We start from the raw sequence: 18,042 nt of genomic DNA on the forward strand, positions 1-18,042 counted from the left end.
AAGTAGAGTCATTTTCTCATAGACTTCTATACAACCAGAGGAGTCGCCCCCTGGTGGACACTAGAGAGAATGCAGCTTTAACACGTGAAGCATTGGAGGTTGTCGCCTGCTGTTTTCATTGATCCGTGGTGCTGAAGTAGTGGAAATAATTCATAATTAATACTTTTTTTCTGTCAATTTCGTACAGATCAATAATATTCTCTTAACTATAAATAATACACAGACTCGGGTCATTTAGAAAAACACTTTCATTTTAATCCAATGCATTCATCAGAACATTAAATCAGTTTAACTGAGGCCAGCAATCGCACTGTAAAGCCATTAAAGGATCATAAAGATATACATACGTTTGTAATAAAGTACCGAGTATGTTTATGTCGTAACGTGCGTTATATTGTTTTATTGAGCCAATTCACATCGGTACAGTCTCTGCTCAGCAGAAGATTTCTATTCCAGATCAATTCTCTGAAGAATAAAAAACAACATATTTCTCTCGTGGACGTTCCCTTCAAATCACATTCATCTCCACACAGGACAATCATCAAACTTTGATATGAAAACGTGTGATATGTTGATATTCTTCAGGTTTTAGATCATTCTTTGGACATGTATACAGCTCATTCACTATATATATATATATATATATATATATATATACACATATATATACGTAAACAGCTCATTCACTATACGAGTCTCTTTCCTTGTAAACGGCTTATTATGAATATTGTCTTCAGAATAAGGTAAAAAAAACAGAATATTTGGTTCATTTAAACGTAGTCATTGTTTACCCGACGAGTTGAAACTCTGTGAACTAAATATTTAACGTGTTGTGTGTGTTTTTTTTTTTAAAGCTGTGATGTTGCAGCAGACTGAAGTGGTTAATAAAGGTCTTATAGAGGATGTAGTAATCAATCAATAGTGTATTCAAAGGGATAGTCCTGTGTGGGCACCGAGTCAAAGATCACGCTGTCGAACGGGTTCTCGGTCATCCAGCTGTCCACCGGGAACCAGGAGTCGTACCAGGAAGTGGTTTTCTCGGTCTCCGGTATTGTTGTGGGGGCTGCTGTGGTGGTTGTTGTTGTTGTTGTTGTTGTTGTTGTTGTAGACGGAGTGGTGCTCAGACTGGCTCTCAATCTCAGCTGACGCAGCCGGCGTAGACGCATGATCCGGAGCCTCCGGAGTCGCTCGGCGTTCTGGGCGGCGGCGTGACTGTCGACGGTCGGGGCCGCGGGGCTGGCCGCCGCCGCCGCCGCCGCCGTCGTCTTCGCCACGTTCACTTTGGGCACCAGCCGAATGGGCCTCCTGCCGTGGAGCACCATGATCTGCTTGATGCGGTCCCAGTTGGATTTGGCCAAGGTGAAGCTGCACGGCGTGGCCCCGGAGTCGTAGCCCACCATGCACAGCCTGGTCTGAGGGGTGTAGCCGTCGGCCTTGGCGGTCACCCTGAACTCTCCGGGGTTCAGCAGCCGCCAGTAATCGCCGCCCGCCGCTGAAATGAGTTCGGGGAAAACAGTTAGGAGCTGAAGTTCTTGACCCCAAAAAAAAGTCTTTATTGTCATCTGAAATGCAAAGAATCTTGTGTTGGTGTTCCCGAAATACCGGTTTTCATGTCGTGCCGTATTCCCTCCACAGATACGGTGGCATTGGGCACCGGAGTTCCCTCCACGTCTCTCACTACGCCTTTTATCCCTCGATGAACCTGCACAGGAAACAGTATTTCAGGTCCAACCACAGCATAATCTGAATAAGTTTCATTGGGACACAACAGCTATAGACGAGACCTAAAAGCCCCCCCGATAGTTTCATCCACCGGCTCCTGTAGGAGCTCGCCCATGGGCTCATACTTCATAAGTCCAGTTCCTCACTTGTTCGATGAAGGACAGCAGAGACTCGCGGTTGTTCTCCCACTCGAGAGGCAGTTCGCTCTCGTGGGGAAACTTGTCGCAGCCCAAGAAGACGGACAGCTCGAAGCAGTTCGTGTGCAGGTAGCTGAAGTCATTCATGCCTGTTGGGGAGAGGACGAGCAACAGGATGAGCTCTTGATGAGCTCTTGATGAGCTCTTGATGAGCTACCATTGCTCCATTCTTTGCTTCCTTCCTTCTGTGTCGACACTTACTGCCCACCACCGGATCCCAGTTGGCCCTGTTGGTGATGCCCTGACCCCCGGTGATGTCGTCTCCGTGGCACGAGCCCCGGTAGGTCTCCGTCATGGTCAGGTGGCTGTGGGCGTACGACATGGCCAGCCATCGGAACATGGCGTCGTCCGGCGTCTCCCTCAGAGATCCCTCGTTCTGCCGCTGAATGCGAGCCCACGTCTCCTCGTTCATGTCGTCGTTGCTTCTCCAACGCCGGCTGTCGGTTGACTTAAACACCAACAAAGGGGATTATAGGGTTAATATCTGGCTGATAAGATCATCTATATGTTGTATTTGGTTCTTCGGCTTACAGAAATCGATGGACGCTGCATGTCGAAAGGGTACGCGACCAGTTTTTCTCCTCCTTGCAAATTAGCTCCCAGCACGAATGGGGTGCGTTCCATCCAGGAAATGATGGACTTCGTCTCCGTACCCAGCTGTGAAAACAAGAAGCAGAGAAAAGGTGTGAACGTCAGCACGTGGTGTTGGATCAGTAGTGGTGAACGGGCCTGTTGGTGGTTTTACCGCTCTGAACCACGAGCTGTTTCAGGGTGTTTTTGATGTTCTCTGTAGTTTAATGTTTTTATTAGATCTGTCTGAAGCAGAGATTATCTGACGGAAGCGTTAATCACACATGATGTATTCAAGATACGTTAGAAAGATGAAAATCTGACGTTAATGAGCGTTCTTACAGCTTCTGGCTGTGATAAACGGTGTAGCTTTGGTGATAGTTTAAAGATAACATGCTTTTAAATCCTGCCGGTGGGTTTTGGGGTTTTAAAACAGACTCACAGAGCCGTTGAGGAAGTTCTCTGGGAGCGGGATGTGATGATTGGGCACGATGCGAGGGACCCAGCCTCTGTCCTCGGCTCCCCACAGGATGCTGTTGAGGTCCGGGAAGTTCTGGAAGATGTCGTAACCTTCTTCGGTCCAGTGGCCCAGAGCCCAGTTCCCCATCTCCGAGCCCTGGAGGACAGGAAGGACAGGAAGGAGGGCCGACGTTAAAAGCGCTTCAAGGTGCTACAAGTTACGTCAACGTTCTGCAGGTACTTTCGTGCCCCCATCGTACCATCTCGTAGGCCAGCTCGTAAGCGTCGGGGTTGAGCGAAGGCACCAGGTGTATTCTCACTCCGTCCACCAGGCGGCGCACTCTGGGGTTGTCGTCTCTGTACTCCTTGCACAGGAACTGCATCAGCAGGAGGAGCAGCTCTCGACCCAGCGCCTCGTTGCCGTGGAGTCCGGCCGTGTACCGAAATTCGGGCTCACCTAGTGGATGCAGAAACAAAAAAAAGGAATATCTCACATTAGGACGGGTGGTTTGTTTGACGTTCACACGCTCGGTTCGTTCTTTGTCTGTCTGTCTCGTACCCGTCTCGTGCTCCCCGGGGTTGTCGGAGATCTCCATGGCGTACATCTTCAGGCCCTGAGAGCTTTTACCGATGTTGTAGATCCTGGTGATGTTGGGACACTCTTCGTTTATCACCTTCATCATCTGGAAGACAAACAAAAAATCTGTGACATCGTTCTTTCCACAATCATAACAATAGTTTATCATCTTTTTATCAGTCGGAATCAGGAGACAACCTCCGGTTCTGAAGAGTGAATCCAAAGCTTCATGTGTTAAAGCTGCATTCTCTCTAGTGTCCACCAGGGGGCGACTCCTCTGGTTGTATAGAAGTCTATGAGAAAATGACTCTACTTCTCTCTTGATTTATTACCTCAGTAAACATTGTAAACATGAGTTTATGGTCTCAATCTCTAGTTTCAAGTCTTCTTCAATACAGCACGATGTTCATTTAGTAAATGATGGTCCATTTAGAGTCACACAGACCATAAAGCAGGGGATGCTTTAGGGGCGGGGCTACACAGTGATTGACAGGTCTCTACCAGAGATGTAAACGGCGTCTCTACGTCACTCCTCCTCAGTCCAGAAGTGGTCACTTCCTGTTCACTGGTTGCAAAAATAAACCAAGATGGCTACGGCCAAATCGCCAAACTCGAGGCTTCATAACATCGGTCCACAAACCAATGAGTGACGTCACGACGACTCCGTCCACTTCTTACATACAGTCTCTGGTCAGAATTGAAAACAGACCTGTCTCATCTCCTTGTAGTTGTGGTGTCGGAAGTCCAGGTCGTCTGATGGGGTGACTTCATTCTCACTGCGGTAGCTGCCTGAAAGAAGCACCGTGCTGAGATTAGACTGTATGTTGAATTGCTGGTCATGCTGTCGTCTTTCTGGTGTAAAGCTGCTAGTTATGGGAAACAACAAAGATGGAAGAAGTACGTAGATACTTTACTTAAAGGGACAGTGTCTGGGATTTAGTGACATCTAGTGGTGAGGTTGCAGATTGCAACTAACCGAATTCCCCTCCGCTTATTGGATTATATTATTATAATTATTGATGCATTATTGTGTTCATCACTGTCATGTTGCAGCTGGTAAAGCTGGAGCTCATTTTTATAACTCTAAACACTGCTGGGTGGTTTGTTTTGTGAGATTCCCTCTTCGGATCAATAATTTATTAGTTGATTATATTTTGCATTATTAATCAGAATTTGCAAAGTAACTAAACTCATGTAGTGCAGTAAGAAGTACACTGTTTACCTCTGAGATGTAGTGGAAATACTCAGGTAAAGTACAAGTACGTCAAGATGTTCTTATGTCCAGTATTTTAGTAAATGTACTCAGTTACATTCCAACAATGCAGGTTTAACGCTGTTTGTAACGATAAGTAGGCCACACGACGGTAACAACAACTTAAAACCAAATTCTGTGATGTTACAGAAACAGCAGAACATTTAAATACTTTAAAAACATGTGTATGTAAGTACCACGCTGGAGGAAGTTATCTAAACGGTGGAAACACTTCACAGTTATTCTGTGAGGCATTGAGTAACACACCACTGAGGTTGTGAAGTTCGTGTTGTGAAATCGACTCTTTTTAAGTTGAAGTTTGGCAGAAAGTGTAGTTTCCTCTCCGGTGGACGATGACATATTCCTGTAAGGAATGCGGAAGCTCTCCGACTCACGAAACTCCTCCAGAACCTGTGAAAACGGAGCGAGATGGGAAACAGTAGATGTGAATATACTGACCGGGGAGTTGACAGGCCAGGACCTCGGCTCGAAGACACAAGCTGCCGTTCCAGCTCTGAGGCAGGATGCGGATGTAGCGCGCCACCACGGGCGCCGCGAACTGACCCAACACCGGCGTGTCCTTGTCCACGTTCGCGTAGAACAACTGCAGGAGACGACAAAAAGTAAAGCTGTTATTTGTTTATTAATTGTTTGCTAATCTTCCTCGAGGTCCACATGAGAGGACAATACATAATACACACAATACAATCTGAGTAGTTCAAATATTACAGTCAGATACAAAGTAGCAGAAACATTATGCATCCATAACTTCTTCTCAAGAAGGATCGGGGCCTACAAAGGACCTCTAGTCACATGCTGAGTGGTGGTAGGGGAGCCTTTCATTGTATTGTTACCTGTATAAGTTCATTTCCACTCACCCATTCAGCGTAGCCGTCGTGAAGCGTCGTCCAGTCACGGCTGTCGTTGCTGAAGGCCACAAAGTAGGAGGACACGAAATCCTCACTAAGGGAGGAAGAGAGATTCATTATTCCGTATTTTACGGAAGCTGAGTTCTGCCAGGACGAGAAAAATGAAAGTGTTTGAGCATCTTTCAGCTCATTGTTTTGGTTTGATGACTCTAATAAACCCTCTGAGCATCACACAGCAGACAGACTCAGGTAGAGACCAGCTGGGGATCAAAGTGGAGCATTTAGCAGCTCAAGAGACAGATATTCTCCTCAGGAGGTGGTGGAGACCAAAAACAGAGCAAAAAGAGAGAATATTCGATGTACAAAGTCAATCACAACCTTTATTTCCCTGCAGAAATGGGCTCCATAGCTCCACACAGAAGCCTCTGCGTTCATTGAGACTCACATTTGCTCTGCGTTTCGTCCCTGAGTGATGACCCCGGTGAACTCCACCTCTCGGCGGGCGTCGACCTCGAACCAGTGGTTGCCCTCTTCTGCCTCCGCACACCAGGCGCCGCCGTACAGGTCTTCGTCATTAGCAGAGCCCTGCACGCCGACGCAGAGTTTCTTACGCTTGTTATCATTAAAAACCACTGAACAGACTCACAGATGTGGTCGTTGTGCGAGTCTCACCTGCATGTTGAGTCGTCCCCTCTGAGCCGTGAACCCGTAGTGAGACTGAGAGGAAGCCAGCAGCTGGTCGTCCTCCACCCGGTGGGACTCCAGGCCCAGAGGAGGACACTCTGAGGGGGGAGGAGACAAACAGGATGCATGATGGTCCAGAAACACTCTGATTAGAAACACTCACTGGCTTCATTCCAGGGAGCAGCTGTCCAACGCAGTACAAAGTACAATATGTACCTCTGAGATCAAGGGGGGTAGAAGTATAAAGTAGCAGAAAGCATAAATACTCACACCGAAGTACAATAGTTCAAAAGCAAAAACCTTTACATATCTGTCTTTAATTTGAGGTTTTAAAATCAAACTTCAGTGCTTCTCTTACTTTTGAGTTCAACAGGAAGTGAGATCTGCTTCAGCCGCTCCTCTTCCTCTTCCTCCCATCTCTTCCTCAGCCGCTCGGCTTCTCGGGCGTGATGAGAAAACAACGTGTCAGAACACGGACCTCGCTCTCCAGCCAAACACACTGGAAACAATCTCTGCACATGTTCCTCTGGTTCACCTTCATGCATTCCTCAACATTCCTCCAGCGTGAATGTGGGTCACTTTACTCTGAGTTCACATCTTCAAGGTTTGTTCGTGCAGAAAAACCGTCTGGATTTCAAAGTTTTGTTATCAAACTGATCTCTTCACTTCCTCTCTGCCCTGAAATCATCTCTGAGCTTTAAATAACAATCCACATTCTTCCTCCTCCAGCCTTCTGTTCTTATCTCTGTCTTCATAACAAACCACTGAAGGATTAAGGATGAAGCAAACGTCTGGTGTTTCTCAAGAAGTCCATCGGTTTTTACTGAAGACTTGAAAGTTTAAAAACACAAATATAGTTTCATGTTCTAACCAAACAAACAAGAGGGAATCGTGCATTTGTTTGGGACTATTTTCATCAATTAAAAAACCTTTTTCTGCCTTTTCTTTTCGAGCTCTCTCCTCCTCCTCTTCTTGTTTCTTTGCAGCCACTGTGAGGAGAGAACCAGAAAGACTTCATCTCATTGCAGCGATCGATAACTCATTCAGTTATTGATGGAAAGTTATGTTGATGATCGACGTACGGTCAGCGTAGTCGTACTCTTCATACCACGGCACCACATACGGGACGCCGGTGGTTTCCTCTGAAACACAAGCAGATAGATGAGTACGGAAGCCCTGAGCGGCCAAGTTAACAACAATGTAACAGTCTGGGAACTCTTGCGTCATGTTACGAAATCCAAAATCTAAGACGATATATCTCTTGTCAGGATATATCAAAATCATTTCTATATACAGAGATAGTATATCCAAAAAAACTAAAACAATTCACATCACGTCTCCGGGCTTCAACGAAATATATAAACACAGTTAAACACAAACATATAAAAAGAAACTGAAATAAAGTGCGTGAACTGTGACACTTGTTACCCAGTAAAATGTCAGAGCGATCGTAACACAAATATGAGAAGCAACATTTGAATAATAATGTTTTTAATCTTACAAATCCATTTTGTCTGATATTTACCACTTGTATTCAGTATATAAGGTTATTCTCTCTCTTTACCTGGTACATACACGACGGCCTCAGTCGTAGCAGGATATCCACCGCGCAGGAGATCTGTGAGAACATATTATTAAAACATTATTATTGTGTTGAAACAGAAGTGCATCGTCAGCATAGAGGAAATAAATCAACGAAATATTATCTTTTACGTTCCTCCTTTAAAGTCTTTGTTATTTCGTCTCTTTATTCGCTTGTGGAAAACATCTAAATATTTAATGAGCTTCTCTTCAGATCTTTTTGTAATATGATTATAAAGGATTTCTGACAGAAATGTCCTCGACTTTATTTTTGTATTTTGTGAGCGAGCTCTTGAAAAACCGGTCCAGTGACCCGTGAAAGTCTCACCCAGGTCCGGCTCGACTGGCTCCTCCACTGCAGGTCCGTCTGGGTTCACAGGTCGAGCCACTGTGAGGATCAACTCAAGTTGTTAAAAACCATAAATATGAACAATATTCCCTCATTCCCTCTGAAACAGCTTGAGTGTAACACTCACACGTTCCCCAGCCCAGCTCGATCAGCAGCCGCTCCTCTTCCTCGTCCACAGAAGGACTCTTGACGCCCGGCTGCGTCGCGGTCGTCTCCTTCGGTCTCTTGGTGGCTTTGGGCGCCTTCGGCTTCTTTGTGGGTTTGGGTGCTTTGGGTTTCTTGGTGGGCCTCGGGGCTTTTGGCTTCTTGGTGGGTTTCGGGGCTTTCTGCTTCTTAGCTTTGGCTTCCCGCTCGGCTGCTTTCTTTGCTCTGGCTTCAGAGAGACGAGTTCACAAAAAAGGAAAACGTTCAGTTATTTGAAGCCAGTACACAACAAAAGACGCTTTGCAGCTTCTTTAAACATCTTATTCGGGTTATATGACCTTTTATTGTCACGGACGACTTCACAGCAAGTCTTACTGTAGCTTTAAAACAAGTTACAACTCAGACACATAAACACAGCAGCAGCTGCTTCTTGTCCAGTTCATTGGTTTGTTTTGGTCTGAGACCAAACCAGGACGAGTGGAGACTGTTGCCAAAGGTCTGCTGATCTCCAGTTGTTCCTTTGACAGTAGACACTGTACAGAGTACATGACGGAGACGTTATATAAGAGTTTGATCTGACGGCAGAGGGACACCGAGAACCCCCTCTAGAGGTTCTAACCAGAAACGTTCCACCTTCTAAGGGTGCTAAAAAGAACGAATCCAGGGGTCTACCTAGAACCCTCACCGTGGTTTCAGTTCAACAGCTTAGACGGAGGCCGTCTTCTTTTAACAAGCATGCATCCTGGAAAGAGTTCTTTGGAGGAAAATGGTTCTTAATCGAACACTTTGTTTTATAAAGAACCCTTGAAAATCCTTCATCAAATAAGAGGTTCCTTTGATGAAAAGGGTTCTTAATGGAACCCTTACTCTTGCAAAGAACTCTTAAAAAAAACTCTTTCTATGTCCACATGTTGAATAAATGAGACCAAGTGAATAGATTTTGGAGGAGTCCCAGACTTCTCAAACCTTCAATCAGCTCAGTGTGGCGTCACACCTCCTCAACTGTCTGATGAGAAACTGATGAAAGACTTCAGTTTAAACTACGAGGAATATTACAGAGAAGAGATCTTCTGTGTTTTTAATCCGCCGTCGTTACGCAACCGTCCTCAGACACAGAAGGCGGCTTGTTTTCTTCGTCTAGACGTGTTTCCTGATGTTCCACTGGTCCTTAAACACAACAACCCCTCACTGCCAACCCGTTACTCACCCCCGGAGAACCGGGCCTTTCATGACTGTCTGTGCAGCAGACAACATGTAACGCCTGCTTCAGCTCCAGTGTTCACACCTCAAGGCTTGTTTTGGTTTCTCAGACACAAATAGTTTCTGTGCCAAGTGAATAATGGTGAAATGTGTTCTTGGTAATTTACTCTAAATAACTGCACATTGTTAAGAATCCACTGTCCTGTCTCGCAGTGTCAACATCTAATTCAAGAACCAAATTTCCATCCAACAGTTGTTGAGATATTTCAGTTTGGATCAACCGGCTGACCGATAAAGAAATATATAAATCAAAGAATCCTCATGAAACGGTTCCGTGACTCATTTTTTGTGTACACTTCACGCTTGTGACATCCATACGGTCTTTTCAAAATAAACTTCCATCTTTACAGGAAACAACTCAAAAATACTTAGTTAGGTTCAGGAAACGTTCGGGAAATACGTCGAGAGTTAAAAAACACACGGACGTTACGTGACAACTCTGACTCCTCGTTTCACAAATCTTTGAAATAAATCTGTGTTTAATCAACTTAATACAAACTAATTGCATCGAAACATTGGTGGCTCGGTCGTAGTCTCTGGGTTTGGCGGGTTAACTTTGCATCCATGCAGTGAATGTTGTCAAAGTAAACAGAAGACAACAGCGTTCATGACACGATAGACTGCAAACATCCTCAGAGTCTGACTGTGCACGCTCAGCAAAGCCTTCTCTGGATAAACAAAAAGTTTAAAAAATAGTTTTGGGTCTCAGGTTGAGTTAATTACGGCCTTTTGTCTGTAACGTAAATCAGCCACACATGAAGAGCTCTGGGCGCTAAGTCCTGTGGTTTTGCTTCATGCAGCGGAAAAGTAAGTGCCGTCGAATCAGTGCTACTGAAAGTGAAGCCGTCTCGTAAATCCTTCCTGCTCACTTCTGGAAAAAATCGTAGTGGAAAATATTTCTGCTGTTGCTCAGACTTTGTGTCTTTTGTCGGAGACACGATGGAGGCACGGACGCCGTATAGAAGCTCTCTGATCGGTTGAGATGGTGGCTTTGTGTCGGTCACTCTGCCAAGAAAATGTCAGACCACCAACTGGAAGTTTCTGCCCCGTCATCTCTGAATCACTGAGAAACTTTTACCAAAACAACCCCCCCCCCCCCCCCCCCCCCCCTCTTTGCTCTGAAATGCAAGTCATGAAAAGGTTCCTGTGAGCGTATGGAGGATCTGTGGACGAGTTGGGAGAGAAAGCCGGAGCTCTACATAACAAGAGTTCAAACCAAATGTCTTCCTGCCTCCAAAGATTGATTGCAGCTTTTCCTGTCTGTGTATCTGCAGCCTGGAGGTCAGCAAAGAGGTCAACGCACACTTCACGCCCGTGGACGCTTGAATTCAAACGCCAACTGAACAGCAGACTCGGTTCATACCTTTGGCTCCTTCTTACCTGCCTCAATTTCCTCAGGTGTCTTCTTCTTCTTTGGTTTTGTCCTCTCCTCCTCCACCACCGCTGCAGCGGGCTCGTCTGACATTCGGACGCCGTCTTCCTCCCCCCGCCGTCTCCCTCGCTCCACCAGTCCTCGGGTTTCTCTCACGTGAATCTGACCTCCGGAGAGTTCGTTCTCCTGCAGATCATCTCGAGCTCCGACCAGAGCGCAGCTCAGGGTCAAACCGGCCCAGACGACCAGCAGCCCGGCCCTCATTTCTCCAGATGAAAAACACAACGCAGACCGGGGAAGAGACAGAACCAGACGAACTCCCTGAGCTCAAACCAAGTGTAAAAAAACAACTTTGGACTCACAGTAATTTACATCTGACCTGCAGACGCACAGATTAAACTTCCTGTCGAGGTCCTGACGACGTCTCTGCAGACGTTTGTGTTCTGCGGAGAACAAAAGGATGAGCTCGCAGAGGTCTGGGGAGCTTCCTCCTCCTCTGAAGGCGAGTCAGCGTGCAGAGAGGGAGAACACGTTGTGGTGCTGGAGGTTTTAAAGCCTCCTGATCGTGCTGGAGAGGAGTATCTGTCTGGACTGGATTTTCTCCAGCAGCAGCAGAGCAACACACCTCCCTCCTCCTCCTCCTCCTCCTCCTCCTCCTCCTCCTCCTCCTCCTCCTCCTCCTCTACCACATACTCCTCAGTCACATCTCTCCCTCATGGCCCTTCACCCCCTTTTCCCCTCACCCATCTCTGAGCAGAGGGGAGGAGCATCTGCCACATGTGACATTCCTACGAGGGAGGAAAGAAAGAGAAAGAAGGAACTTTAAAGAAAGACCTTTTAATCTGGTTCTTGATCTGATTAAATGACAGCAAACATACATTAATAAACATCTAAAACATAACATAGAAAACATACATCGGGGTCTGTGCTGGCCTAGAAACTCAGTTTGTATTTATAAATGTCATCAAATAGATCTCAACCTTTGCTAGTTTAAAGACTACGTCACTTTTGAAATATGACATAATGTTGAATTCAAAATGAAAGGTTCCCTTTCCTCAATTCAACACACCCAATACTCACCTGTATTGTTATTTATTGTGTGCTTCTCTCTAATATACAAACTTTATGTCACTTGTGGTGCTTGAAGCAGACTACAGACCTTACTGAGAGCAGTTTCAAGTAAGGACTATTTTCTTTCTGCCGAACTGAACCCGCCGGCCGTATCCCTGTGCAGAAGGAAGCGCGCATCTCACGGATGAGATGTGAACATTGATGGCCTCCTCTGCTGAGCTGTAACGTTAGCTAAGCTCAGTGCTGCTAAGTCAGCTAGCAGTAGCGAGGATAGACGCTTCCTTCTGCACGGTGATACGTTTGGTTGGTGATCAGCAGAAAGAAAGTAGTTCCTACATGAAGCTACTCACAACGAGGTCTGTGGATTATCTTTAGTAACCGGGTCATGTTGATCATTCTTTCACATTTTTCTGGCGCTTTGAGCCCCAGAAGCTGAGTGACATCTAGTCCCGTTATATTGGCGAGACGGCAGACATCTCAGCTGCTCACATTAAACAATCTCGACTGATCATTCAAACTGCAGGCGAGAGGACAAATGTGTAGTTTTTCACTGCGGTCCTGTTTGACTTTAAAATCCAATGTTCTCTCTTTTTGCTCCATTTTTGGTCTCCTCCTCCAACTTTTGAGGGAAATGTCTCTTTAGCTGCTGAGCTCCACTGTGTTCACCAGCTGGTCTCTTAACTGACTCTGTCTGCTGTTGAGCAGGTAGTGAACAGGAGCTTTTCTTAGAGTCTTTGCTCTAAAAACAGCTGCCTGCTGCCAGAGGAAACCAGGATGACGAGAGCAGACGTGAGGGCTGGAAAACCCAAACAAAGAGCTGAGAGAGGCAATAAAGTTCTGAGTAGCTGCAGATGCAGGTGATGATCATCTGTGGGTTGGTCACCTGGAGAGAAAACTCTCATTAAATCCATTGTTCTTATACAAATATTGAGACAGACTTCAGATCACCTTCAGTTTTGTCCAGAATCTGGATGTAAAAACGATGTTCGGTATTTGTGAACTGGTCTGATCTTCAGTCTGCAAGAACACCCGGCTCACCGAGCAGCTCCAAAACCACCACAATTTAAATTTCAAGAATTCATTTAATTTCACACACTCAAATCTGGCCTGTAATGAAATGTTTAAACTGTCTAAATGTTAAAAAGATGTGGACTTCACTCATAACATATCTAGATGAAGTAGACGTATTACGCAACACTTTTGGGATTGTGGTCAGCGGGACACACAGCGTTCCCAGATGTGAGGACGGAAGTGTTCACGGTTTGGTGAACAAACGTCGTGTTTTAAATTCAGCAGAGTCGACGTTCTTCAGCAGACGATCGACTGAGAACGATTGAGACAATAACACGTTAAATACGCTGCACTCATAGAACACAAGGTTTTTATGAGGACAAGAACAAGAATACAAGTTCACTACTCAAGTACAAACTTGAGGTACTTGTACTTTACTGGATTACTTTCTTTTTATGCTACTTTGTACTTCTACTGTGGAAAATACTTTTACTGCATTTAACTACGAGTTACTTCAAAGATGTTTACACACAAAACACGGAGAGCTGATTAAATGTGATGTTTTTCTATCAAATACTTTTAACAGCTAATCTAACATTATATTACTGAAGAGTAAAGAACACAGGTTTAATCTGGAAAATGTAACATGTAGTAACCGTGTTTTATCAAACACCAATCATTCCTCAACACCTTTAACAGCGTTCTGATGATTCGTTAATGGATCCTCTTCATTCATTCAGAGTCAACACCGATGACTTTGGCTTCAGAAACGTTCAGCGCTCATAACAGCACCTCAGACCGTGACTCATGTCCACCGAGCAGAATAACAACAGCTGTGTCATCTGGGATCAGAGATCTGCTCAGATGCTGTGGAGACGTTAAAGTTATCCAGCGGAGGAGGAAGTATTCAGATCATTTACTTCAGTAAAAGTACGAATATCCTGCATTCAAAACCTTACTTGAGTAAAAGTACATAAATGTAGTTCAATGAAAAGTATTGACTGATCAGTAAAATGTTTCACTGTTAAATCTGATGTTTCTTGATTCATATTAATGACGTAATGTGTTTGATGCGTCTCTGAGACGCAGCGGAGGAGAAGTAGAAAGTAGCATAAATACTCAAGTGCATTAAAAGTACCTTGGATTTGTACTAGAAGACTTGAGTAAATAAGTGTTTTTCCTCTTCTGGAGTCAACATCTGATTTCCTGCATAACAGCTAAGAAAAGTCTTTTTCTGTTTGTCGTGTTTCATCGTGTAGACTCTCGGGAAACATTCAATAGTTTCCGTTAGATGTCGACTTGTTTCCCTGCTCACGCTCATAATGTTCCTTTTTCAGACCTGTGTGTGCGTGTGTGTGTGTGCGTGTGTGTGTGTGTGTGTGTGTGTGCGTGCGTGTGTGTGTGTGTGTGCCTGTGTGCGTGTGTGCGTGTGTGTGTGTGTGTGTGTGTGTGCGTGCGTGTGTGCGTGTGTGCGTGTGTGTGTGTGTGTGTGCGTGTGTGTGTGTGTGTGCGTGTCTTCTGCCTCCATCTGTTTCCAATACCTCACTGATGTTGGAGATCTTTTCCAGCTGATGATAACATAATGTGTCATCTTCTTAAAATACTTCATTTTTTTAAAACATCACAATTTGTAACACCTGTGAAAAAAATGCCGACGTTAAGTTAAGTTCGTTCTTTTTTCACGTGATGTTTCTGTTTGTTTGTGATTTTGTTAAAATAAACACTTCACTGATTTGTCTCGTTCATCATAATGAACGGACGTGTGGGAGTTCAAACCGCCGGACATCTGAGGATCAGAGTATGTGCTAAATGACATACAGATGTGCTCAGAGGTGTGTGTGTGTGTGTGTGTGTGTGTGTGTGTGTGTGTGTGTGTGTATGTGTGTGTGTGTGTGTATACGTGTGTGTGTGTGTGTGAGTGAGTGAGTGAGTGAGTCAGTAAGACTTTGAGCAGTTATTTTGTGTCATTAAAATACTTTAAGTACAAAATATGTTTAACTTGGCCAAAAAGAGTTGGATGGAGTTTAGTCAAACCATCACACACACACACACACACACACACACACACACACACACACACACACACACACACACACACACACACACACACACACACACACACACACACACACCCTGATCTGAGGCCAGTAGAAGAAAGTTTTATTTTACAACTTATTTAACTGAATCAGATCTTGATACTTATGTGGATTTTATGTGAAAACAAGCAACAATAAGATCTCCAGTGTCTTTATGTAATAATTCAATATTCTGTGGCCATGGCAGCGGTTAGCCAGGCGGTGCATCAGAAGTCGTATGGACCACTGAGGTTAGTTGGTGGACTGATGTTTTGACGCAGTTCAGCATTTTGGTCGTCGCCATCTTGTTTTTTTGCAACCAGAAGTGGTACGAGAGGACGGAGCTACAACCCAACACTGAAGGAGACACTTTGATATCTTACAATGAACTTTCATGAAGTGAAAGAACAACGCTGTGGTAGAGACCTGTCAATCACTGTGTGGCCCCGCCCCTAAAGCATCCCCTGCTTTATGGTCTGTTTGACTCTAAATGGACCATCATTTACTAAATGAACATCATGCTGTATTGAAGAAGACTTGAAACTAGAGATTGAGACCATAAACTCATGTTTACAATGTTTACTGAGGTAATAAATCAAGAGAGAAGTAGAGTCATTTTCTCATAGACTTCTATGGATACATGGATTTCCATGAAATGTGGTTCAGACATTCATGGTCCCCTTGGGATGAACCCTCCTGACTGTGGTGTTGTTTTTGAACTATTTGATGGATTGTTATAAGTCTGGCTCAGACGTTCGTGTTCTCCTTCAGGATGAACTGGAATGAACTGCTGATCTTCTGACTTTACATCAACATTCAATTAATCCAATAATTTGATTTGTGACCAAAAATAACTGAAGACATTCAGCCTCAGCTGTACTTTGTGTTTGTTGCCTATTTGCAAATGCTCACACACTGAACTAAGATGGTGAACATTATCCGCTACACGTCAGCAGATATTAGCATTTAGCTCAAAGCAATCAGGTTCTTTGTCCCTTTAGATCATAAAATGCATCTTTTTTTATTATAGCCTGTGAATTTTATAGCAGAAACATGGACCAGGCTCATAATGTTAATGCAGCTCCAGCATTAAGTTACAGTTCTAACTGCACATTACCTCCAGGAAACAAATGTAAAATCACAGTTTAAAATATAGAAATGAATTATATATTTAGATATTGATCCACATTTTTATCTTGTGAGAATCAACAATATAAAAAAAAACAAGAAACAAACAAGAACGACTTCAATAGAAATGTTTATCAAAATAAATTACAGCATAATTACATTAGAAAATATAAACTCGGTTTAGCACTTTAACAGCTCTCCTGATTCATGATAATTGTGCCATATATTATTTAATTTTTTGCAGAAATAGTTTCATGTGAGCTGAATGTTGGTCCATCGCGTGCTCAGTCACTTCATCGTGCGTAATAATGATGATGAAAAGGCGCGAGCGGCAGCGGTGCGAACATCTGCAGCGGAGCGCGCGGCTGCCAGCAGAGCGGACTGTAGGTCAGAGGAGAGGAGAAGGACGATGATGATGGGAAGCCGTGCTCTTCCTCCTCCTCCGACTCCCTCCCCCGCGGCCGCTCCTTCTTCCACTTGGTGCGCCTGTTCTGGAACCAGATCTTGACCTGGGTCTCGGAGAGGCGCAGGGCCGAGGCGACGGTGTGCCGCTCCAGCACCGACAGGTAGTGGCACCTCCGGAAGCTGCGCTCCAGGATCTGCAGCTGCTCAATGGTGAAGGCGGTGCGGATCCGTCGGCTTTTAACCTCCGGCCGCTGGAGCTTCCCCGGCGCACACGGAGCCTCCTCATCCGGGCTGCAGCTCCCAGCGGCCGGAGGATGCAGCTGTTGTTTTCTGGGTTCATCTTTGGGAGAAGAAGCTCCTAAAAGAGAAGGAAAATATTATGATTAAACCAATTTATAAGTTGATAAAAAGGCTTTTCTTAGACCTCAAGGAGTTTGTTTCTCACCTGTTGCATCCTCAGCACAGATTATTCTCCTCGTAAACTTTGTAGGATCCAAAATATCCTCCACAGAAAAAGGAGTCCTGTGGTTTAGCGGGACTTTGGCTGCAACTGGCTGCATTTCAGCGCGCTGTGGGGCGATGATCAGGACGCAGGAAGCGGAGTGGCTGCTCCGAGCTGCTCCGGGGGTTTATATAGAAATATACACACGCAGCCTCTGCACACGCCGCAGCAGCGCTGTCTAATTTACATGTCATTCAAAAAGTTACCCAAATGAAGCAATGCGCTGCAGGAACAATTGAAACCTCTTGTCTGTTCCTGTGCGTAACACGGACACGCTCCGGCCCCGTGGGACCCCCACGTGCGGGCACTTCAGAATGCAAATGCGCGCTCTCTGAGCCGGTGGGGGGGCTTTGAGTTTGTTATTTATTACCGGGCATCTGGTTAAAATGTGCCTCCTTTCTATCCCTCGTGTTCCTCTTTGTGGGCTCGCTTGTCGTTATTTGCAAATGTGGGATTGTTCCGCTGGTCGGACACGTGAACGCGTCTTGTGATGCTAATTGATGGACTCATCAAAGGAAAGTTTGAGCCTTTTGTCTCTTGTGTCTCAGTTTCCATGGAGCCGTTTTTGTCCTGTTGAGTGTGCAACATCCCCACAAAGCACTTCGGTTTAATTAGAAGCCCACTAACAACTTTAGGAGCTCTGGACCACTGCCGCCACTTCATGCCTGCTTCATGTGGCGTATTATTATAATAATACTAATAATATCTTTCTTTAAAGCCCAGAAATATAAAACATTATGTCAAACTATAGTGCAGATCCCAACATGTTCAGAGACATCATGTCAGACTGAATTCTGTATGAAATGATGACATG

General features: G+C 45.0%; 2 protein-coding genes across 2 annotated transcripts; both read right to left on the reverse strand.

The window, feature by feature from the left end:
* Window positions 1-239: 239 nt before the first annotated feature.
* On the reverse strand, window positions 240-11,587 carry aebp1a (AE binding protein 1a). Its single transcript, XM_079179621.1, has 20 exons — window positions 11,045-11,587; window positions 8,388-8,633; window positions 8,240-8,299; window positions 7,895-7,948; window positions 7,413-7,472; window positions 7,260-7,319; window positions 6,689-6,766; window positions 6,319-6,428; window positions 6,092-6,231; window positions 5,656-5,740; window positions 5,237-5,381; window positions 4,235-4,314; window positions 3,508-3,631; window positions 3,209-3,405; window positions 2,932-3,105; window positions 2,451-2,576; window positions 2,121-2,367; window positions 1,869-2,008; window positions 1,603-1,702; window positions 240-1,492 (listed from the first exon to the last, which is right to left on the reverse strand). The coding sequence occupies exons 1-20, from the start codon at window positions 11,298-11,300 to the stop codon at window positions 912-914; spliced, it is 3,063 nt and encodes a 1,020-aa protein (XP_079035747.1). The 5' UTR covers window positions 11,301-11,587; the 3' UTR covers window positions 240-911.
* Window positions 11,588-16,614: 5,027 nt separating this feature from the next.
* On the reverse strand, window positions 16,615-17,286 carry pnx (posterior neuron-specific homeobox; the record flags this gene model as incomplete). Its single annotated transcript, XM_079179324.1, has 2 exons — window positions 16,615-17,084; window positions 17,172-17,286. The coding sequence occupies 2 exons, from the start codon at window positions 17,284-17,286 to the stop codon at window positions 16,615-16,617; spliced, it is 585 nt and encodes a 194-aa protein (XP_079035450.1).
* Window positions 17,287-18,042: the final 756 nt, after the last annotated feature.

This window comes from Pholis gunnellus, assembly GCF_910591455.1.
Source record: "Pholis gunnellus genome assembly, chromosome: 18".
In the NCBI taxonomy this organism is placed as follows: Eukaryota; Metazoa; Chordata; class Actinopteri; order Perciformes; family Pholidae; genus Pholis; species Pholis gunnellus.